Here is a 24,441-nt window from a genome sequence, read left to right on the forward strand (position 1 = left end):
CATATTCTGAATGAACAATAATTTTTATTTTCTTTCTTTTCCTTTTCTTTACATCGAAGGGTTCAGAACTGGGGGGCTGGTCTTTAGGACGATGGACTCAGGACGGCATTGACATCAACAATAACTTCCCTGACCTGAACTCTCTGCTCTGGGAGTCAGAAGATCAGAAGAAGAGTAAAAGAAAAGTTCCGAACCATCACATCCCGATCCCTGACTGGTACCTGTCCGAAAATGCCACTGTGAGTAAGGCCAGGAGAGGAAACACAAAGGCTGGGATGTGCAAAGAGAGCAAGATTTACATTCCTCAAAAATTAATAACCTGGGAGTGAAGTTCCACTAAGTCAATAATTCCCTTTATGTCAGTGGAAATAAAAATGCACCACAAAAGCACCATTGCCCCCTAGGATTTAGAACCAGGTCTTGAGGAAGAAAATGTTTCCCAGAGGATTTTCCTTTCCCTCAGCTATTACAAGAACCTGGAGGACTCAATACACAACTTTTAGGCAGCAAGGTAGACAAGGAAAAGCACAGCATGAGCTTGGCCAGCTGCATCATCTTCTAACAAGTTTGTGGCATAGATGAGCTCTTTGAAAACTCACTCACAGATTTGTCCTGAGATTTTCTTGCTTGCTGTTACTTGAAATATATTCTTATCTTGATAAACACAGCAGCAGATCAGGCATATGCAAACCCAGTGCTGTGGCTTATGTTAAAATCATTCATTGGATTGTAGTGCAAGAAATTCAACTTATTTTGGCCTGACCTTTTAAATGTAATGGCAGTTATTAATAGCAGCTTCACCGTGGCAGTTTTTAGTACTTCAGATTCACACAATCATGGAATAGTTACAGTTTAAAGGGGCCTCTGGAGATGAGCCCAGCCCCCTGCCAAGGCAGGGTCTCCTGGGGCAGGTGACACAGGAACACATCCAGGTGGGTTTGGAATATTTCCAGAGAGGGAAATTCCATGACCTCCCTGTGGAGCTGTTCCAGTGCTCTGCCACCCTCATGGAAAAGCTCATCCTCATGTTGAAGTTAAGCTTCCTGTGTTTTAATCTATGGCCATTATTTCTGTTTAAAACCCCTTATTTTGGAAAAAAAGAGGAGGGGCAATGTCACCATCTGACACCTCTGTCAGTTCCTGCTCTTGGCCTCACTTGACAGAGATGTTCCTATTGCATAAATTACTGAAGTGAAGGTTTTGTCAGTTCTTGAGGGATGTCTGTGACCTCCCAAGGATGGGAGCACCATAATTTAAGGAAGGCCTTCTCCTTGCCCACACCCCTTCTGCTGGCTCCTCATGTTCAGGAATTGCCCTTTGAAACAGCATCGTCACATTTCCAGGCTGAATCAGAGCCGCTGTTACTTTTCCTCCCAGGTGGCGGTGGAGACGCGGGCAATCATCGCCTGGATGGAAAAAATCCCTTTCGTGCTGGGCGGCAACTTGCAGGGGGGCGAGCTGGTGGTGGCCTATCCCTACGACATGGTGAGATCCGTGTGGAAAACCCAGGACTACACTCCCACGCCGGACGACCACGTGTTCCGCTGGCTGGCCTACTCCTACGCCTCCACGCACCGCCTGATGACGGACGCCAGGAGGAGGGCCTGCCACACCGAGGACTTCCAGAAGGAGGATGGCACCGTCAACGGAGCCTCCTGGCACACCGTGGCTGGAAGTAAGGGGTAGAATGATGCCTTGAGTTTTTAGCTTTTTCCGCATTGTGCATTGTGGAGGCCCACGGGCTGGCAGGGTGGGAGCTGGCCTGACTGAGAAGCAGAACTTCACTCCTAAGCTAAGCCAGGCTTTAGCGTCAAACCCTGAAAAACATTCATCCAACACATGGTGAGCCTGAGATCTCCTCCCCAGATCCTTTGGAGTTGTTATGTTAACTAGTCCAAGTTCTTCTCTATTGGTTACTTCTGTTCCATGTATGGGATTGTTTCTAGAATGATCCACCCCCAAGACTATATACTCTTACTTCTCCCTTGTTTCTGGTCTTTGGAGTTTGTCCCTGTACTGTGTTCAGCTTCTGGGCATCGTCCCTGTTTTTATTTCTCGTTAAATTAAATTTTCTTTTTGGGGCACTCCATCGTTCCCTCTCCTTTTTTCTTACTTCACGCCGCATTCACCTTGAAGTCAGGGGACTCAAAGATTTGTTGCAGCCACCCTCACTGCAGCAGTAACTCTGAACTTCATATAAAGTGTTAGCAAGTTCTCCTCACAGGGTAATCAGACAAAACAATCCAAGGACACCACTGCAGCTTCAGGCCCAAAAAGTGCAAACAACAGGAATTGAGAAGAGCAGTCTGGGAGGATGGGACTTCCTAACCTGAAGCTGTAATTGGACAATTAACCCAAATATATAAATGGACCAAAACTTACAAAAGTGTGAAAACTTGTGACCCACTCTCCATCTTGGGTGGAGCCCTGGCCAGGCTCTTGACCGTGGTGTGTCCTTTGAAGGCCTTTTAATAAATACCTGCTTTATTCCTTTAACACTGTCCAGCCTCTGTTCTAGGTGGTCTCTCAAGGCATCAGAAACTCCAGTTAGTGTTACCTTATTAGTTAAGATAAAGTCATCACTACTTGGTGTATGTGGCAGCAGCAGTTGTGTTAAAATACGGGTTCTAAGAGGAATATTTTCAGATGTCATTACTGTCATTAATACCTGGTGGCTGCTTCTTTTACAACCCAAGTTTTCCAAAAATACGCATGTAGAACGTTAGCTTTAAGAACTTTGTGCACTCAAGACAGTTTATCAGGAAGAAATCAACCCAGTCCACACCCCCACACGAGGTGACAAGAAGAAAACTGCTGCCAAGCACCACAACCAGTGTCAGAACTGCAGCAGTGGCTTCAGGGAGAGATTCCAGTGGCTCTCAAATAAGGAAATCCTGATTTCAGCCTCCTGCTGACTGAACACAGCCTCAGATCAGCTCCCACTCACATTCACTCAGAGCTGTAATGAAATGCCATAAAAAGCTACTGTTTGCCTGCTACTGTCCTATTTCTAAAACACCTGGACATCCTTACACTTAAATTTTGCATGGGCTCCACAGGCATTCCTGCTGCCAGGATAAATCACAGCCTGGATCAATCTCCACACACCCAAGCCTGTTAAGGAGCACAGAGGGGAAGCCATGGCCTGTGGTGTGGCCAAAATCTGGATTTCCAAGAAAGCCCAATTAGAAGCCTATTTTTAACAGCATTAGTTTGTCTCTCTGGATGTGCACTTGGAGCGGGCTGGGAAGCAGACACTGCTGATTCACCACAGTTCTGCTCAAAATCCTTGTGTTTTTCTAAGTGCATCAGTCAAACAACGTTTTCCCTGAAATTAGGAAATGAGACAGGCATGTGCCACCGCTGGGCTGGCAACAGGAACAGCCCTGATGGCAAACAGATGCAGGCCAGTGTCTCTGAAACACAGGTTTGGCTGAGTCTGACTCGTGTTTGGAACTTGCAGGTACTTCCACTGCATAAACATTTCGGGATTTTGGACATGGCTTTTGGGGCTTTTATGTTGGCCCATGTGGAGTTAGTGCTGGCCAGCCTTTAAAGGCTACAGTCAGGAATTAGCTTTTCAAATAGTCTTTTCAGGAGGTTAAAAAGTGTTGGGTGAATTTGGGGGGAAACCTTGAACTCTTATGTCTGACAGTTCATTCCCAAGCATTTCTGCAAATTTTAAAGCATACTCTGAGAGCTAACTTGACCACTTAATTATCTAATTTATGAATTTAATTTTCCTAAGTGGAACAAGAAACATCATTATGAATTGATCCAGAAAAGATGACATTGGTCTTGTCACTAACAGCTGTCACACTGTTAATTAAAGATGGACAATATAGATGCAAAATATTACCCTAATTTCTTAGGACCAATTACATTTTGGATTTGTTTCATCTGATTTGTTTTAGCTCTTGATGATGTTTTAATTATGATTTATGTCCTGCTCTGTTACATTATGGTAAGACCTCCAACAAAGTGCTTGCAGAAGCTTTCCTCCCATCCTTTAGTGTGGGTGGCATCTCCCCATTGTACCACGCTTGAAACTGCCTGTCCCCTCTCTCCTCATCCATCTGCTTCCTTGCAGTGGTCCTGCACAGAAACTTCTCACTGCTCATGCCACGGGAAAATTTAGATGGCATTTTTCTAATTTCATTTCAGTCCCTAGAGAAGCATGTGCACCACAGATACCCAACACCTCCTCATGCCTTTAAAACCCAGCCATGATATTTCCTGCTCATTATTTTGACTGCAGTGGGTGCAAGTTCTTCAGCAATCTAACATATAAAGTTTCTGCATTGTAAACTACACAGAGGCAAAAAAAAAGATTGATTTAATTTTATTTCCTGTGTTTTTGAGGCTGGATTTGCATGTTCAGGCACTAGGAAAGAGTCGCTCTTGGCAACGCAAAGCCATTTTCTTAAATACATGTATTAAAACTGAGCAATTACTGTGTATGGCAAAACATTTCACAGCAGATTAATCAGAATGTTATACAGTATGTGAGGGGAAAATAATTGTGACTGTTTCTCAAGTGGAGGGGAAGCACATTTATGCAGAGTAGCATATGCCACTGGCTGATGTTTAGGTTTTCCCCATCAACAAAAGTGAAAAGTTTAACATCTGTCGTATAAAATCCTCCTGCTCTGCTTCCAGAAGGCACTGAGGGCTCATTAAATACTTGACTCTGTGATAATTGGGCAGGAACAGGGATTTTAGTTTAACTCTTCTTGGTCAGAAGCACGTGATGATTGCAATTCCTGCTAATCTTTGCCATTTAAAACATAACAATTAATGATGATTAACAAACATATTTTAAAATATTTTTTTATTAGAAGTGCAGGTGGAACAAGAGATGAAGCTCACAGAATTTCTTCCTCAAGTGTTCATGTTCTGTATCTCGTTATCTGTGTGAGAGTGGAGAACTAATAAGCAGGGAAAATAATGGTGAGAAAAGAGGAGAGAAACCTGGAGGATGGAAATGTCGGAGCTCTGTTTGTAAAGTCAGTCCTCCTCAGTGCTCCAGACCTTTGCAAAGGTTACTGTGGTCCTGTAATGCAGAATGAAACTGCAGCTCCTCAGAGACTGGAGGCACTGAGCTTGATTAGGACACATTTCTGATGGAAATCCCTATTGCAGAACAACAGTGCAGCTCCCTCTTCTGCAACACCCTGACAGGGGGAAAAGAGACCCTTTCATTCCTTACAAACTACAGGCACCATGTGTAACATAAAATAATTTTTGCTACCCTGATTTTTCTGGCTTTTCTATCAACTATATTACTCAGGGAGGAGAGCAGACTGAGGAACTATTTCACCAACTGCTCTGATAAATCACTTTTACATAACAACCCCTGTGAGCACATTGCTCTGTGCCCTGGCACTCAGGGTTCTATCAGCTGGGTAAAGAGCTGCACCTCCCTGCCACCCAACACAGACAATTCCATTTCTACCCAGGGTACTCACAGGGGAGAGATGCTCTGTGGGCAATGTCCAGGATTAGGGATGCTTAGTGCTTTCTTAAAAGCAAAGCACAAATTTTTTGTCATGGAGAGAGACCTTTCTCCTGGCTGTATCTTCTCTTTCAGTAGAATCCCAGAACGGTTTGGGTTGGAAGGGACCTTAAAGCCGATTGAATTCCACCCCTGCTTGGAGCAACTTCTCACTCTCCCAGGTTGCTCCAAGCCCTGTCCAACCTGGCCTTGAGCACTGTGGTGCTTTGCTACAGAACATTTGGCATTCCTAAAACCTTTTTGCCCTTCCAATTCTGCAGGCTAAGCCAGCTGGATGAATACCCAACATGCGTTCATAGAAGTTACATTAATTTGCGCAAAAACCCAAATCTGATCAATAGATTAAAAAGGATATGAAGTTGTTCCCTTTTTCCCCAATGCTGACAGGCATCAATGACTTCAGCTACCTGCACACGAACTGCTTTGAGCTCTCCATCTACGTTGGCTGTGACAAGTATCCCCACGAGAGCGAGCTGCCGGAGGAGTGGGAGAACAACCGCGAGTCCCTGATCGTTTTCATGGAGCAGGTATTCACCAGAAGTGTGGCTCCTTTCAGGCTGACAGATTCGGGCTCCTACTGTTTTTCTTGCATGACTAATTATGTGGTCATTGGTATTTTTGATAGACATATCACTCCAGCCAGGCTGGTTTGACTTCAGGGAATAAAATAATGAAGTTTCTGAAAAGTTGATGCTGAGCTTGTATTGGAAAGGGCTGCTGGAAAAAGACCTCAGTATTGTGTCTGTTGCTTCTTCTGTTCTTTTTATCTATATCTTGAATTTGATGCCTCAGGAATCCTAACAAAATTCACAAGCTGATTCACAAGTTAATGCCTGAAGGGCTGCTACAGGGTTAATAATGATACTCCACAATGTTGTGAGCCATAAAGTAGGAATATAAAAATATAATTCACTTATGGAATTAATGATTCATTGTAAGTTCCCAGGAATACTACTGTTCACTGCTGTGCTATATTTACTTGCTTTTTTTGTTCTCTTCACAGGTCCATCGTGGCATCAAAGGTATTGTGAAAGATGTGCATGGAAAGGGAATCCCAAATGCTGTTATTTCAGTGGAAGGTGTTAACCATGACATTCGCACAGGTAAAAACAATAAAAATACACAACATCAGTGCAAAAGATCAGATTTGTGGCTTAAAAACTAACCCACTAAACCATGTTACTAAGTACCATATCCACATGTTTTTTGAATGCTAATTTTTTGTATGTTTTACCTCTTTACTGGTGTTCTGTGTTCTTCATTTGCTGCCACTTCCGTGTGCTTCACCACTGAGGTACAGAGTGACAGACTTGGACACATAAACTGATTTCAGGCTATGGAATATCACAGAGCTTTGTGACTTCCAAATCTTTAATGTTTGCCACAAGAGGTGATTGAGCCAGCAATGAATCTTGGAATATCTTAGTTTATGATTAATTTCAGTGCTACTGTGTCTCCATTGTAAAAGAAAGCATTGAGTGACAGATACTTAATTAGGCAATAATGATTCTGCCTTAAATATTTCAAAATGGGGCCACTGGGAAATGACAGTGGGAACTAAAGTAATCAGCTGTTTTTTCTGGTCTTGGAAGCCTTAGCAGTGCTGAAAGTCTGCCATAAAGTGTGGGTTGTATTACTCTGTTAACAAAATTAATGTATTGCTCTGAGTTAATGCAACATGTGATTAATCTCCAGCTCTCTGGATTGTCATGTGGAAAAAAAAGAAAGTGCAATAAATGTGCAAGATCCCAAAATCCACCTTGTAACACTCGGGGAACCTTGCAGCTATTTACATCTTGACTTATTGCTGAGCCTCTATGGCTCAAGGCCATCTGCACTTGTTAGTAAAAATAAAAGTACTTATTTCATTCCCTTTAATTTTTCTTTTTAATGAGACATTTAAGCTCACACTCTGGAATCACTGTGGAGATGGGAACATAAAAGTTCTATCTTGTTTCATATTATCCAGGTAACAATACACGTCTCATTAGTCCCTGAAACTGGAGGATTTATGCTGGAGCCAAAAAGCTAAAATGATATGTATAACTCCAGAGAAAGAAGGCAAATTGTCAGCAGTCTTCTTTCATTTATACCTTTTAAAATGAAAAATGAGTCCATTTCAACCTCTGAGTTGCCTTGATGTAAAAATAGGCCAAGCAGGAGAAGAATTATGGCCACTATCCCTATTCACATAAGTTTTGTTTCCAGTGAGCTGAGCTCTGCTGTGTCACTGATACATTAACGTGGTCAGCTGCCCCGTGGAGCCAGACAAAAGTTGCCTGTAAAAGCCCTCTAATAACATTTAAAGGTTTGAGGAAATTCCTTTGCTTCTTCCTGTGGGCTGAAATAAAAGCGCATTGGTTTGGCTTTCTCCTGGATACAATATCCCTGATGGAAGGAGAGGGATGCTGACATTCAGCTAACACCATTAATGGGCTAATTGGAGACATTGGTTCCAAGAGCAAGAACTTTGGGGGAAATTATTCCATTTTCCCTCGATGCAGATGGAACTATTGATTAAGTCTGAGTGATTCCATGTTGTTACAGTCAGATATGGGCTGGACTCTGTGAGGAAACCTCTGGAAAAAGGGTTCAGTTGGGTGAACAAATTCCCCTTTTCCCCACCATGGTGCCAAGGCAGCTTTGGGGGTTGCTTCCTGTAATTTGGGAAATGACAAGGTAAATATTGATGGAGAAATGTGCAGTTTCTTCTGGTGAAACTCTTCTGTGTCACAGCCAGACTTCAGAGGCAGATGTTTCTGTGTGGTTGTTGAACCAAAGCATAATTAATTTCATTTCACAAAGTGTCCAGGGAATTTTTTGCTAATATTTTGCTGTGATTTCAGTATTCTTTATGTACCAAACCCCCAGGATTTTGAAGTAGCATTTTAATAATATTTATTATAATAAATACATTATATATATCAAATATTTATTTAATTAGTCTAAACTAAGCATTATTCTGCTATTACATCTCTCCTGCCTCACTCCAGCCTGCCTGGCCCATACAGAAAAGTTGAGTTTAAGTTGTTACATGCTTTGGATGTGCAGCACTGTGGCCAGGTTTCCTGGAGAGTCTTTTGTTGGTAAAAAAGAAATTAGAAAGATTATTTTATAATGTATTTAAATCAGTGCACTTTGGTACATTTAAATTTGAAAATTGCTTTTGCACTTTTACAGTTATTTAATTGTAACTAAGGTCTGTCCTATCAGGCCCGAAGGACATTTCTCTTAATTGTAGAATTTATGGAGTAATCTGACATATTAAATTCATAGCAGTGCTATCTTTGTCCTTTAATGCATTGTTATTTTATCTAAGCAGACATGGCAATCCTTTTCCAGCCCCAGTAGGTGGATATGGATGCAGTCTGCCTCCAGCCTGCTCCCACTGGAACCTATTATTTCAGCAACCCTATTATTTACTAAATTTATCTGTGTTTTTAATTATGTTTCTTTTTGCCATCTGTTCTGAAATTTTTCTTACCTACTGGATTTAATCTGATTTTCAAAAGAACCCCAACCTTTCAGCCTGGTATTAAATTCTGGGCACTGACAGCTGACAGAAATACTCCTGTCTGCTTGCTGCTAAATGGAAGGGAGGGGAAGTGCATCCTGCTGAAGGCTTAATACCCAGCTTTGCCATAAATTCCCAGTGGGGTGTGAACGTGTGGGTTTATTCCTGGCCCTGTGTGGGGCTGTGATGAGCTGACTGTTAAATGTGTCAGAAAAATGTGGGTCAGGTTTGCAGTCCTGGGGCTAAAGCCAGGCTGGGAGCAGGGATGTGATCACAGCCACACACGAGGGGGATCCAGAGCCCTTTGCCTGCCCTGTGGTGTTGCCAGAGCATTTACAGCTAAAAATGAGCCCCGGGGGATAAATACAAGAGTTTGGGCAGATTTATGGTTTGGCCTTTTGTTCAGCTTCCAGCAGACCCAGTGGTGAGGGAGAGCTGAATAAAGAGCCTCTCTTGGAGCCTTTCCTAAAAACGCCAAAGTCATGAGAAACAGAAAATTGGGACCTTATCATCACCCCAAACGTGACCAAATTGACTTTAAACCCCCCTGGTCATATTAGGATGTAAGAAAGGACCTGATCAGGTACAGTTCTGGCACTCTCAGAGGCTGCACTATCAGGATCTGGTCAATATTGCCATTTGTTAACACTTGCTGTTTGCAAACACTTTTTTTTTGTTTGTTTTACCAAACCCTAAATTGAAACGCTCTTTCTTTAAACAGAGGCTGGCCAGCCTGATCCTTCCCCAAATATAATATTTTTATGCAAATCATCTTCAGTTTTTGCTACACTCTGCATTGCCTGTGAGCTGAGGCTGGTGTTAGTAAGGCTGTCAGGTCTCATCAGTGCTAAAAAACCCCAACCCCTCCTCATGCAGGAGATGTTCCATTTCTATTTTTACATGGAATTGCGTATTTGAATATGTGCATTCATTCACAGGGAGTTTCTCCAGGACAGAGTGCAAAACTAATTTTAGGTAATAGTTTTTTCCCCTTTTTCAATTCACAGCTAAGAATACTCGGTGGTTAAAATCATATTTAAAAGAAGCCTAAAGTAATCCTGATGCACATATGGGTACATAAATGGGTATATCTGAGATCATTCATGGGGGAAAATAAGAAACCAAAACCTCCTGATTCAATGAGATGTTAAAATACATTTTTATGAGTAGTTTAGTTGATTACAGGAGCTTGGTTTGTGCATTTACATTTAACCAGGTGCTTTAAACATTCTGGTCAATTTGCTTTGTAGGAAAATCAGTGTAATAAACCCCAGTGTAATGCTTTATAGAAGGGAATATTTACTTACACCTGGAAATGAGTTGATATTATATATTCACACCCTTTTCCTAATAAGTAGCACCAAAATCTTTGCTCTGTCAGTCTGGTCAGGGTTGTGTGATGTGGGTATTTCACTGGGGCTCCTCTGTTAGGAGGATTAGTTTGGGAAAGGTCTTTTCTACCCCATGGGAATCACCAGATTTTGTCTCAGGCCTTTCCAACTGCCCAAAATCCACAGCTCGATTGGAGCCTTTTTTTATTTTTCTGGAAAATATGATTGAGGTGTGTTTTTCTCTAGGGTTGGCAGGGTGAGGAGGGCACTTGTGGTGGGAAGAGCCCCTTGACACCTTCCTGGTGTGAGGATGGAGAGTTCTACCTGTGGTGTCGTTTTACCCATGGCCAAGGGCTTCTCCTGGGGATGATGCAGGGCTGGGAGTTGGACTCAATGGTCCTTGTGGGTCCCTTCCAGATCAGCTTATCCCTTCTGTGTCCTCATTTAATGGACTCAAGTTGCCCCAGGAAAGGTTTAGATGTGATATTAGGATAAATTTCTTCATGAAAGGGTTTTCAAGAACTGGAGCAGTATGCCCAGGGATGTGGTGGAGTCCCCATCTTTGGAAATGTTAAAAAAATCTGTGGGTATGGCACGTGGGGACATGGTTTAGTGGTGAACACGATGGTGATGGTTGGACTTGAGGATCTTAGAGATGTTTCCCAATCTCAGCAATTCTGTGACTTTATAAAAATGACTTTCCTCAAGGAGAATGGACCAAAGTCCTGAAAACCATCTTTTTTTATTATTGACGGCTTAATGAAGGGATGGGACCACCATCAGGCTAAAATCGATTTATTGCTCACTAAACATCAGCCTCAAAGGCTGTGAGATTTTAGAGGAGCAAGAAGTTGGCCATAGCTCAAAGTAGTCACAAGTGTCTTCATCACAAGGCCATATATAACATCCTAATCCAATGGAAAGTTGCCACAGAGTTTGTTTTTCTGACCTATAACCTTTGCTTAATTTTGCTGCACTGCATTTACTTTTATCCAATGGGCTACTACTACACATACAAACACACATATGCTTGTATTACCTAAACTCTTAGCTTACTCTATACATTACTGCACTACAAATTAATGTATACGTTATGTAATGTATACATTAACAAACATATTTTCTTTATTTCTTTTCTTTATTGAAAATATTTTCTTATTAGAAATGCAGGTGGAACAAGAAACGAAGCTCACCGAATGTCTTCCTCTAGTATTCATGTCCTGTATCTTGTTATCTGTGTTACAGATAACTAGATATAGATATAGATATAGATATAGATAGAGATAGAGATAGAGATAGAGATAGAGATAGAGATAGAGATAGAGATAGAGATAGAGATAGAGATATAGATATGTACAGAAATATAGATGTGTCTTGTTATAGTATATATTCACTGTCTTATACAGTTTCTTACTTAAGGCATATTTCTACTTACAAATATAGAAATTAAGCTTATAATTTCTCTGCTTAATGTCTGTGCTTTTATTTTTATTTTTATTCTCTGCTTAATTTGTTTTTGTTTTTACATCAATCCAAGCCTCTTCCAAGGCTGCAAACCAAACCCTTCAGTATCTCTGGAAGTCTCTCCCCTTCCACTCCCCACGTTTTTCCCCCACCAGGAGCTGACGGGGATTACTGGCGTCTCCTCAACCCGGGCGAGTACGTGGTGGGCGTCAAGGCCGAGGGCTACACCGCGGCCACCAAGAGCTGCGAGGTGGGCTACGACATGGGGGCCACCCGCTGCGACTTCACCATCGCCAAGACCAACCTGGCCAGGATCAAGGAGATCATGAGGAGGTTTGGGAAGCAGCCCCTCAGCCTGGCGGCGCGCCGGCTGCGGCAGCGGGCGCGGCGGTGGCAGCGGCGGTAGAGCTCGGCCCCCGGCTCTGCCTCTCCCAGCCTGGCTGTAGTCGTAGTGAGAGTTACGTAGCCCATCTCTTCATGCCTTTTTCTCTGCACGAGGCCTTTCTGTTAGTGGAGCTGGATGGATGCTGGGTGGGGGGTTCTGATTTTTGGTGGGAAAAAACCAATCGGAAGCGAAGTTCGACTCAAACCAAAAGGAGCCCCCGGTGGAGGGGAGAGACAGGGAGGATGGAGGAAGGTGTTTTGAATTGAGCTGGAATGAAATGTTTTTGCTTGTTGGGTTATTTAATCCTTTTTCAATCTGGTTTCTTTAAAAATGGAAGAGAAAGGATAAAAAGCAACAGCGACAAAAAAGAGATACTTGTAAAGGAGAAGTGTTCTGGGTGAAAAGCTGAAAAATGTATCTAAAGTATAAAATAGGTATATTTTTTGCAACTCAAAAAAGTTTTGACTCTCTTTATGTTTTATTCTCATATGAGAGGAAAAGCTGAGAGGCGACAACTTTGGTTTAATGTGATCAAAACTTGTGTCAAAATTTCTCTCCTTCTCTGAAATTCCCCTTTTGATAAGCACTGTATTTCAGGAAAAAAGCCTGCAGTCAATAACCCACCTTTGCTTTCCTGCTTGGGTTGTTTAGATTTAAGGATGCTTTGTGCTGCCAGAGTTTGATGCCAGGAGTGTTTTCTCCTCTGGCTTTTTAAAGCTGCAGTTTTACTCCATGAACTAAACCTGCCATGAAGGTTTTGGGATCAGGACCTCTCCAGCACTGTGGCGTGGCAGTTCTTCCCTGATGTGGGAGAAGGACCTGAACAAAGCCTTTCCTGAGGATACAGCCAGCTGTGTCATGTATGAGAGGAGAGGCTTAGTCACTGAGAGGTGCTTAATTCACAAACCCACTGATGCCATCTTTTTTCCTAATTTTTGGCCTGACTTGAAGTGCCTTTTGTGCTCCTGCACACCTCATGCCACTGTCTCCTGTGACGTGCAAGGGGTTCTGCATTCCTCTGCAGGCCTGCTCACCTTGCTGCTGCTTTTCTGGCCTTATGCCTCTTTGGGAGCAGGATTTGTGCTTTATTGTTGGCTTTTGAGTAATAAAATTGTACTGCAGGACAGGATTGAGGTCCAGGAAAGATGCAGAGAGCATCTAGGAAAGAATCAGTGCTGGGCAAAGTGCCACTGATGAAAATGCAACTCTGCTCCATTAGCTTCAATGTTATGACCTAAATTATACCTAAAAAACCAGGGTCAGCTGCATGATTTTAGCCAGTCTGTGGCTAAATAAACATCTCTCAATGCGCTTGGTAGCAGACAGCAGCATACCCTTCCAAGTACAATTCTGTTTTAAACATTTTGATTGCTATTTGAAGTTTTTGCCAGTTTGGTAGGATTCTTGGAAAAGATGTTCAACAAAATATCATTGAAAGTGAGGAAAAAAGAAAGCATGAGCAGAAAAGTTACTGTAAAAATACCATGTGCCATCTGTATTAATTATTTTTTTTACTGTCAAGGAATGTAGGAAACACACAAAAGGTAAAAGACTGCAGAATGAAAAACATAATCATGAGTCCTTGCCTAGTAAATAATCATATTCTTAAATTTCATTAGGCAATTTCAGCCCATGCTTGTTCTGCAGATGCCATTAAATAACAGCAAAGGCTCCAATAAAACAGAAGAGTGCACTTTTAATTCTCTGTTGCTGAAGTTATGGAACACCTCCAAGTCAGTATCACTTCAATTAAGTAATAGAAGTAAACAACTCATCCAGCCACTCCATCATGTGGAATTATATTTTACTAATTTCACCCTCTTTACCACCCTTACAGGATCCTGTGTGCCATATTTATTTTTGTATAGCAAATGTAACTGCAGTTTGTCAAAAGGGATATTTTTTTTCTTGAGAGGTGAGAAGGGATTAATGATGTCTTTGTGCAGGTAACAAAGTGAAATAATTTTGGAATATGGAGAAATGACTGCAGGCAATTTTGTTTGCAGTTAAATTTGACTTGTTCACTGGCACATGTAGATTTTATGACCATCATGATAGATCAAGAGCACACAGGATTTTTTGGGTTATGGAGTTTTTTGGGTGGATTCTCTCTGGAGTTCTACAAAGGCGTCTTGCAGGGTGGTTGGAATGCACTGGCAAAAGTGGAACAAAATAGCCAAGTTTAACAGGGATTGAAGGTGGAAACCACTGTTTTAGTCCTGGCAGATGGGATCTTTCCACCTTGAGGTAATGGTGTGAGAGTTCAGCTTGAGATTCCTGGGCTTTGTTGTCAGAACTGGGTTCTTTCTGTGAGAAATTTGATAACAAGAAATGGATTTGCTGGGGCATTCTTGGACATCTGTTAGCTGAGACTGGATGGACTGTGATTGCTGAAGGCCTCAGGTGCTGGGGACAGTGGCTTTGGTGCTCCTTCCTGGCTGTCACTAGTGCTTACACGAGTTTGGGCACAGCAGAACTGGGACTAATGCAGGTGACCTTGCTCCGTTTTAGTCCAGGCATTCCTAAATAAATGGCCTAATAGCTGTCGAGTGGACTTGTCTGTGTAATTATTTTCTGATTCTCCAGCACTGGAAAACACTGCAGGCTCCAAGGAGTTTCACCAGGAATATCAGATGTGTGAATATTTGGTGCTGAGATGTTTGTGCCTGCCCTGGATATAATGATACCAAACTGATGTGTGCCCTATTTACTGCTGCAGTTATGCACTTGGGAGTTAAAATGTTCCTTTCCTTTAAAATACACGGCACCATTATTTAACCTTCAGACACATCCAAACCACAAACTAGTAAATCTGGATACCAATGTTTTCTACTTATCTGCCTTTTCCACCTCTTTAGAACAGGTATTTTTTTTCTAAAGTCTGTGCTTTAAATCTCTTTTCCTTTTAGTGTTGTAGGAAAACAGACAACCCTGCAGAGATGCCAAGAAATAAAACTTGAGGGTGGATTCAGTCCTTTTGTAATTACAGATACATTTGTACAGCTTATAGCAGCTCTCTTATGTGAGAACTTTGTTAAACCTTGATCTTCCCTGATATAAAAGAGAAAAATACAATCCCTTCCAAGTAATAAGAAATTCAGCAGCACAACCTCACCCACAAAGGAAAGGTTAAACAAATGAAAGGTTAAAACAGAAGATACTCCACTCTGCTTGATAATACCAGCCATCAGTCATCTGCTCCCATGCAGGGCCCTGACAATCATAAAACAGTGGGAGCTGCCTGCCTTCTCCTTAACTATCCCTGCCAGGTTATCCAGCTGTTCATTTTTATTGGTTTAATTATCAGCTGGGTTTTGCTCATCCAGCCTGGTAACTACAAGTGCAGTAACCTCTCAAAGACAGCTCTCAGTACCTGCAAATCCCAGACTGGTTTGGGTTGGGAGGATCTTAAAATCCATCTCATCCCACCCCTGCCAGGGACAGGTACACCTTCCACTGTCCCAGGTTGTTCCCAAGCTGGCCTTGGACACTGCCAGGGGTGGGTGAATCAGGTTGGGAATGTACAGAAACGATATCTGCTTACCCACATTGGTAGAAATGCAGTGTTATTTTTTAATCTCTAATCCAAGTTCAATTTGCTGGCAGCAGAAGGCTTTTAGGAATATCTGAGTATGGCTTTTGCCAGGAGGTTGAGCTCTGTGTGGACAAAACACTGATGAAAATGAATGTGAATGAAATCATTGTCTATGCTAGTTAGGAAATGCATTTTTTTCATTGGATATTTTAAGCCTGTCACATATTTTCAGCTTCTGTCACCGTCTACTTTCCCTTCTCTTACCCATGTATAGTTGTGGGTTTTTTCCTCTAACTTCAGCTCATTATTTTCAGGGAATGTGGGACATCTCCCCAAAGTGTGGATTTCAGCAGTGAGTGGCAGTGATCCAGCCAGATTTCCTCATCTCTTTTCTCAGGCTGTGGCAGGTGGTTGACCTTTATGAGAAACACCAAAAGAGAGATGGGCTTGAAACAGAGCACAAGTGGATTCACATCAATGCCTCCACTAGTTAACCTTTAAAAACTGGCATCACATACCTTTGCTGTGGGTCTGTAAAAGCCCAAGTTTGGAGCTTTTGTATGTTTTATTTTGTAACCAGGCTCTGGGTGAATTTAGGCAGCAGCCCCAAGCCTGAAGGGGAAGTGTAAAAGCACAGACAAATTGTAGGAATTGTTGTGGCATCACCTCCTGCTGCAGGACAGCTCTGTGCACCCAACCCTCCAGCCAGAGCCCAGGGAAGCTCTGCTGCTTCACCCTCACAACTTTTCAAAGCCTTTTCCCTCTCCTACTGCAGCACTTGCACACAGGGAGAAAAATCAGTGATTTTTACAGTTGATTTCATGGGTACTTTTAGCACCACTTTTGCCTGTGCTGCTTTGTGTTATAGAGACAAACAGAGGGTTTTTGCCTCTTTCCAGTCCTTAATAAACAGCTATGAATACTTTTGGCTTCAGGTGATTAACTTCTAGGAGTTTTAGTGCTTTCTTCTGATACCTCCTTAATATTCCAAGTTTAAATCTTATCTCTACACTTAATCTGAAGTGTTTACTGGTCTTTAATTTCTTTTTGAAGGTCATTAAACTTCAGATGCCATTTTTGTATTTCTCTATAATGTTGTAATATTTATTTAGCAGAAAAATTTGCATTCAATGAAGCCATCACAGTGAACGCAATCTTGTCACTAAATAACCATTCTCTGCCATTTTCCATTGGTAAAATCAGCATTTTGCAGCATCAGTAGTCACTTTGTAGCTAGGTGAGATTTACAAATCCACCAAGTCCACACTGAGATTTGCAGGACAATTTGTTGACCCACTTTTGTGGCTTTTCTGTCCTTTTAACCTGCCAAGAGACTCAATTTGATTTTGATGGAGATTGCAGTTTCCATTAAAGTTTTAATCATTGCTCACATGCTCGTGATCTGCTCTTTGGGCAGATAAAGGATATTTTTAGACATTTCACAAATTTCAGAGGGGCCATACTGACTCAGCAATTTTTGGTGTGACATTTCAACTTAATAAATAAATGAGTATTTTCATCAGTAAAAAACGACAATACTTGGATTTTTGACAGCTTGTAAAGAACCTCCAGGCAGTGAACACAAAGGTGCTTTACAGGTGCATGTTTTTGATACTTAATCTGCCTTTTCAGGTGTTTGAGTGCCTTTGTTCACCTGCTGGGGTGTCACACTCAGAGATGTTAAATCCACCTTCCCTTTGCTGGTGTTTGGTGATTTCCACAGGCTGGATTAACCAATATCCCACAGTTTCTGCTCTTTACTGAACTGATCTTCAGACCAGACCCTTTTCAGGCACTTGCCTCTCCCAGGGGAAGGTCCAGCCTTCATCAGAAAAGGTCCCTGTAGTGTTGGATTGTTCCAGGCTGGATTTCCAGCATCCCACCTGGAGAGAACACTTGGACTTTCATGTCACAGCAGCACTTTTGAAACTCTTGCTTTTCCACCAAAACACTACAAAAGAGCATTGCCCTGTGTATTCTGAAATACTGGTGGTGTTTAGAGAAAACAGTAACGATTCCCATCTATTGTGATGCTAACTAATCTCAACCACCTGATACTTTAATTATTCTAGTCATTAACTCTCTCCCTTAATTTGCAGCAGCTGCTTTCTGAAATTCAGTACATCACTTATGTCAACAGCACAATCATTCTTATTAATTCTGCTGTCCCAAAAACAACACACAAGAGCATTCAGAGTAAACTGTCATTTAAGGATTAAATATTCATCCAGCCTTATTGTCAGCAGCAAAAATATGAAAAATAGAATTACTTCTTGTGGTTTAGATGGGACAGGAATTCAATACCTGGGTTAATAAGGAGCAAAGGCAGCACAATCTCACTTAACCAGACCAGGGGGATTTAAATCTGAGATCCCTTTCTTACCACCAGGGTCTGAATCCATGGTCTCAGTGTAAGAAGTGTTAAAATCATTATAAACAAATAAACATTGCTGTTTATTACAGTTTTGTGAGCCCTGGAACTCACACGTGAATGGAAACATTAATTTGGGTTGGCCAAGCTCTGGCTCAGCTCAGGGAGCAGCTCCTGGCTCCAAGGCTGTCCTCACAAGCAGGACAGGTGAATTTACAGAGTAACTGGGAGAGGAGTGGAAAGTGAAGGGAGAAACAGATTCTGTTTCTATGATCTACCCTGTATCTGCCTTATTTTTCTACATTTGGCTAATGAAGGGCAGCTGGAGCCACTGTAATGAACACATAATGATTTCTGGGAACATTCAAACCCCAAGGATTGCACTGAAGGACCAAGACCATCCATCAACAGCTCCACCAGAGAGACAGAAACTGCTAAATCTCCTTATTCAGTTTAATTTTAAATGGCTTTGCCACTGTTGGTTGCTATATGGTCATTTTTAAATACTAAAACAAATTCCTTGAGTGTTACAGCTTTGAGAGTCATTCTTCAGGGATGTTTATCAGCTTTTACTGGCACACTTTCTCTGACTTTTGCCCTAAAAAGTCATCAAGGACCAGTTTGGTGACTCAGAGTCACTTTAAATTTGGGTACTGATGGTCCTGATACCAACAGCACCCTCAGTCAGTGCCCCCTCAGCACTGTGTGCAGAACAGGCCTGGTTTGGAGAAAATCCAGCATTTAAAAATTGGTTTCTCCCTAATGAAAGTGTCCATAGAAAATAATTGCTGATTTCCATCTCAGCTTCAGAAGTAATGTGTCATTCTTAAAGCAGTATGAGTCTCCAGAGGGGGCTTTTCAGATTATCACAGTCCTCAGATGTATTATTAAGACCTTGACTGCATGATTCACTTAATAGAAATATAAATAAAGCTTCCCTAGAACTTATCCCTGTCTTCTGCAGGGAACTTGGTAGATTTTTTGGTAAATGAGACCAGAGAAAGTGTGAGATTGGGATGGGAGAAACACAACAGAGGGAAATACAGAGGGATGATGATGATAATTAATAGTAATAATAATAATAATAATAATAATCTCTCTAATACAGAGGGAAAACTGAAGGATAGAAAAGAAGATTCCAGTTGAAGTCTTCTACTCCCCTATTTTTCCTGAATAAATTTGCTTTTGCCTGAATTTTCAAATAGTCCTTGTTCCTGATGCAGCCACTGAGGTGAACAACAAAGGACATCACGAGTGGTGGCAGTTCAGGATTGCCAGTCCAAGCCAGAGAGTTCAGGAGCAGATGGTGGCAAATTATATTTCAGCAAACCTTGATAACGAGTTTATTATAGACCAGAAAATTACGCTGAAATTTGGGATGTGGCAGAAAGCTGAGTGGGTATTTTTCACACCAAAGGACCTCAAAGCTGATAAAAGCCCAGGGTAGGAAATGGGAAGAGCAGCATTCCTTCAAAGACTTTGTGATTTGACAATCAACTGTTGATTGAAATGCTGAGGATGTTGAAATCACCCATTTCCAATTTAAAATAAATGCCTGTTAATAGAAAGAAAAATATAAACTATGGAGGGAGAGGAAGGAGCAAATCAGGGTGTTAAAAATGAAGTAGAGATGAATCTGTGTGACCCACAGCAGCAGTGGGGGTGTGTTGGTGTGGGCACACAAGAAATGAGGAGGGCAGGCAGCCCTCAGGGGGCACCAGCACTGCAGAGCTGCCAATTGTTCCACATTAGAAACCCGAATTGTACAAATGCAGCCTTAATATAGCAACAATCAGGGCAGAGTGTGGGAGTCCCCAGAGTTTGTCAGCTTCCCTGATTGCATCTCCTCGAATTTCAGAGAGCCTAAGAACTCAGGATGTGAAATAGTGGTTAGAACATCCCTCCCACCATCCAAAAAGAAAGAAAAGAAGGGAAAAGAAAACAAACAAAACAAAAGCCCCATCCTGCTGATGAAACTCCAGAGTCTCCTGTGACTTGTGTATCTGAAAATGCTACCTTGAAATATTTGGGAATTTGGTCACAGTTCTAAAGAGACTCTAGAGAGGAAACAATGGATTCTCATCTGCTGAAACCACACAAAGCCTACTGATGCCACCATAAAACTGCCCAGCCTTTTGTCACAGCATTTGAGAGCCTTCCTTATCATATCCCAAAGCTTCCAAGGGTTGCCCTTTATCTGAGTCCCACTGGGAAAGCAGGAGGAGTTTCTGCATCCAAGTTCATGACCCATCCACCCCTGGATGTTTATAAAAGGTCCAGCACATTGTGGGTGCTGCTGGAAACAGACTATTAATAAAAATGGAATTTGAGTTGTCATCTTGAATTTATAGAGTGTTTCATGTAATAGAATCGTTCAGGCTGGAAAAGCCCTCTAAGATTTCTGAGTCCAACCCTTCCTCCTGCCAAGGCCATGTCCCCATGTCCCACATCCACAGAGCTTTTAAATCCCTCCAGGGATGGGGACTCCAGCACTGCCCTGGGCAGCTGTGCCAGGCCTGGACAAACCTTTCCATGAAGAAATTTGTCCCAAATATCCACCCTGAGCCTCCCCTGGCCCAGCCTGAGGCCGTTCCCTCTGCTCCTGTCCCTGTTCCTGGGAGCAGAGCCCGACCCCCCCCGGCTGTCCCCTCCTGTCAGGAGCTGTGCAGAGCCACAAGGTCCCCCTGAGCCTCCTTTGCTCCAGGCTCAGCCCCTTCCCAGCTCCCTCAGGAATCCTCCAGCCCCTTCCCAGCTCCCTCAGGAACCCTCCAGCCCCTTCCCAGCTCCCTCAGGAATCCTCCAGACCCTTCCCAGCTCCCTCAGGAATCCTCCAGACCCTTCCCAGCTCCCTCAGGAATCCTCCAGACCCTTCCCAGCTCCCTCAGGAATCCTCCAGCCCCTTCCCAGCTCCCTCAGGAATCCTCCAGCCCCTTCCCAGCTCCCTCAGGAATCCTCCAGCCCCTTCCCAGCTCCCTCAGGAATCCTCCAGCCCCTTCCCAGCTCCCTCAGGAATCCTCCAGCCCCTTCCCAGCTCTGTTCCCTTCCCTGGATCCGCTCCAGCCCCTCAATGTCCTTCTTGTCATGAGGGACCCAGAACTGGACACCGGATTTGAGATCCCTCAGCAACCCCAGCACAGGGGACAGACACTGCCCGTGTCCTGTGGCCACAGCAGGGACAATAAATGCACTTTTTTAATGGCTTAATACCTCAGTGCTCAGTCCAGAGAGGCTCTGGTTAGCACTGAGGCTGCTGCTGCTGCTGAGGGCTCTGTGCACACGTGAATTATTGATGGTAGGAGCTCTGATAACCTCCTGAAGATCAGGCATTGCCACCAGCCCAGGTGCTCCCTACAAAGTGCCCCGGGGCTTTTTAGCCCCCAATTGTCACATCAGGTCTCTGTAAACCAAAGTGCTCGTGCCCCTCTAGCCCAAAATACCTGAGGTGTCTTCAGTGGCTCAGCAGCTCTGTAACCCCTCAAACAGGCAGGGGGTAATTGCTAAGCAAACAGACCTAAATTCAATCAGCTGCTCTCAACAAAGGGTTTGAACATCTCTGCGTGTGCAGTTAAAGCAGATCATCCTAATGTGAGAATGATGGCAGGCTCAGGATCACTTCAATGGGATGATTAAGAGCTCTGGGCTCCTGGGGAAGGCAGTGCAGCAGCGTGTGCACCTGCATCCAGTAAAGGGAGAAAATACAGGGAATAACAAGCTGGAACTTGCCAGCCCATCGTGGGGTGTGGGAGGAGCTGGTGGGCCTGGGGTGGACAGGGAAAAGAGAAAATACAGTGTGAGACAGCCTGGGATGGTTCATGAACCTCCCAGGGGGCCACACTGGATGTTTGCCTGCCTCCTAAAATCGATGGAGATTTTGGAACACACATGGAATCTGGGTCATGGAGGAAGAACAAGTAAAATTAGAAAGGCACAGGTAGTATCTGTGTCACCTAATCAACTCAATCTACTCTGCTCATTTTTAGCATAACAAGAATATGCCTCAGTCCCTGGAAGAAATCTGTGAGTGCTGGCCAAAAAATAGAGGAGAAAACAATCCCAAGTAACTACAAGTTCTGCTGAGATGATCTCACTGCCCATGTATATTCATTGTTTGCTGCTAGGCAGAAATATTCTTTCAGTCCTCCTGATGTGGAAGAAGTGGCAATTACAATTACAAAATACTAATATCTTCTATAAGATTAATTGACCAATTTTTAACAGATAATAGATTTTATTGCCTTTGTAGTATTCCTTCAGAGGAATATTTTGTAAAGCCCTTACATATTTATAGGTGCTACAAATATAGAAGTGTATAAATATGAAAAAAATGCATAGACATATATTCCCTTCCTCTTCTTTCTTTAGCATTGCAAAGAAGGGACAAAGTATGAAAAAAAATATCTGTAACAAAGCAACCCAGGCTGCAGTAGCTGTGTTAAGGCTGCCAAGGTCACAGGAGAAGATGATGTTTTATGTGGCTACCAGTGACAAATATCAGCACTAATGTGAGTTTATTGACAAGCAGAGATGGCCAGGAAAGCGAGGTGCAGGCCCTGCAGCATACAGAAACTGCTACAGTGATTTCTCAGCTAATAAAGGAAGCTGAGATGTCCCCCCTGGACTGGGTGTCTGTCCTTGAATTATCAGGCAGCACTTTACATGGAACATCTACCTGCTGCTAAACACACCATTATTTAGGGAATGGTGTGAGTTCATCATCATTTACATTTTTCCTTAGATTCAGATACCATCTGCTGCTCTGTTTGCTTTTGCCTAATGTCACAGTCATAAGCATGTAATTACCATACTCCTACTCATTTTTTTTCATGTTCTTATTCATTTCAAGCTTAATTTCAGTCAGTTTTTCTCCTTAGCTTTCTTAAACCCTGCAATTATTAGAAGACAGTTAATGGGATCAACAGCAATGTTTCATGCTGCAAGGATAAATTTTGAAATGGATTAAATGAGGACAGATGACAAAGCACTGAAAGCAATCTTTAGATCAGTGAAAATGGAAGGAAAAAGTAGCCTTGTAAAAACTCACAAATTATAACTTTGCATGTATTAAAAACTCTAAATCTTGGGGTTCTTCCTCATAGTGGTAAAGCAAGAATTTGCAACCCTGAGAAAGTGTTTGTAAAAATTAATGGAGGAAAGTGCAACCCTGGCTCTGCTCTTCTGTCCAAGTTCAGAAAAACTCGACATGGATCAGTTCTGACCCTCGGAGCCCTGCCAGGTTTGCTGTTTGTTTCTGGTCATTCTGCAGCTGAAGGGGGGTTACAAAAGCGAGGGAGAGGGACACTGCATACAGACAGCTGGTGACAGGACAAGGGACAATGGTTTTTACTGACACTGCCCTCCCAGGGAACAATTCCTGCCCAAGATCCCATCCATCCCTGCCCTCTGGCAGTGGAAGCCATTCCCTGTGTCCTGTCCCTCCCTGCCTTGTCCCCAGTCCCTCTCCAGCTCTCCTGGAGTCCCTTCAGGTCCTGGCAGGGGCTCTGAGCTCTCCCTGGAGCCTTCTCCTCTCCAGGGGAGCCCCCCCAGTGATGTAATCATGTGTGGGGTCAGATGTGATAAACCCCACCAAGGTCTGTCACCTCTGAAGGGCCAGACCTCAGAGAGAAATGGATTAAAATAATAACAACACAACCTCTCTGGATGTGCTTTGTAAAAGAAAAGGTTTTAATAATGACAAAAACAATGAACAGTATCAAACAAAAGAAAAGCCGAACACAGTGCAGAGAACACTCTTACACAGGCTAAGGCAGTCCAAAAAAGCCCTGAGCAGGTCTGTGCAGTCTTTTAAGTACTTGATGGTACTTTTTGGCACCTTCCCCAATGAAATTGGTGACAGGTTTTGAGGTCCAGGTGTCCAACCAGTATCCCTGCCTGGCACCTGGCCAATTACTGGGACAAGAGCATTGAAGTTTCTGGGTCCTTTACCTTATATGAGCTGCAAGGGGTGAGTTTTAAACCTTTCCCTGTATGGAAACACCTGCTGGGGTGTGGGGGTGCATTCCTACACCCAGCTCTCCCAGCCTGTCCCAGAGCAGAGGGGTGCCATCCCCCTGATCAAAATGGACATTTCTGTGATGTTTGCACAGCAGATTCCAGCACACCCACTGCAAAAGGACCTGTGCAACCACAGCAGGGGATGCAATATCAGTTTAGGCCAGCTCCTTGCCATCAGATGTCCCAGAAGCCACTGAATGGCTCTCAAACCTTTCTTTTCAGAGGCCTCCTGGGCCCCTGGTGCTGCTCTGGGATTTGCTGTCTGCCCCAGTGGCAGGACCAGAGTGGCTCAGGGACACACCTGAGCTCTTCCT

At 43.1% G+C, this 24,441-nt stretch overlaps 1 protein-coding gene across 1 annotated transcript in view; it reads left to right on the forward strand.

The window, feature by feature from the left end:
• The window catches only part of CPXM2 (carboxypeptidase X, M14 family member 2), a 69,843-nt gene extending 55,080 nt beyond the window's left edge, over positions 1 to 14,763 (forward strand). Inside the window, exons 9-13 of the mRNA XM_063405138.1 lie at positions 60 to 239; positions 1,378 to 1,675; positions 5,903 to 6,042; positions 6,519 to 6,618; positions 11,980 to 14,763. Coding sequence (XP_063261208.1) covers positions 60 to 239; positions 1,378 to 1,675; positions 5,903 to 6,042; positions 6,519 to 6,618; positions 11,980 to 12,230 — 969 coding nt within the window. The 3' untranslated portion in view covers positions 12,231 to 14,763. The remainder of the gene's footprint in view (positions 1 to 59; positions 240 to 1,377; positions 1,676 to 5,902; positions 6,043 to 6,518; positions 6,619 to 11,979) is intronic.
• Positions 14,764 to 24,441: the final 9,678 nt, after the last annotated feature.

The sequence above is a fragment of the Prinia subflava genome, chromosome 9, assembly GCF_021018805.1.
Source record: "Prinia subflava isolate CZ2003 ecotype Zambia chromosome 9, Cam_Psub_1.2, whole genome shotgun sequence".
Classification (NCBI taxonomy): domain Eukaryota; kingdom Metazoa; phylum Chordata; class Aves; order Passeriformes; family Cisticolidae; genus Prinia; species Prinia subflava.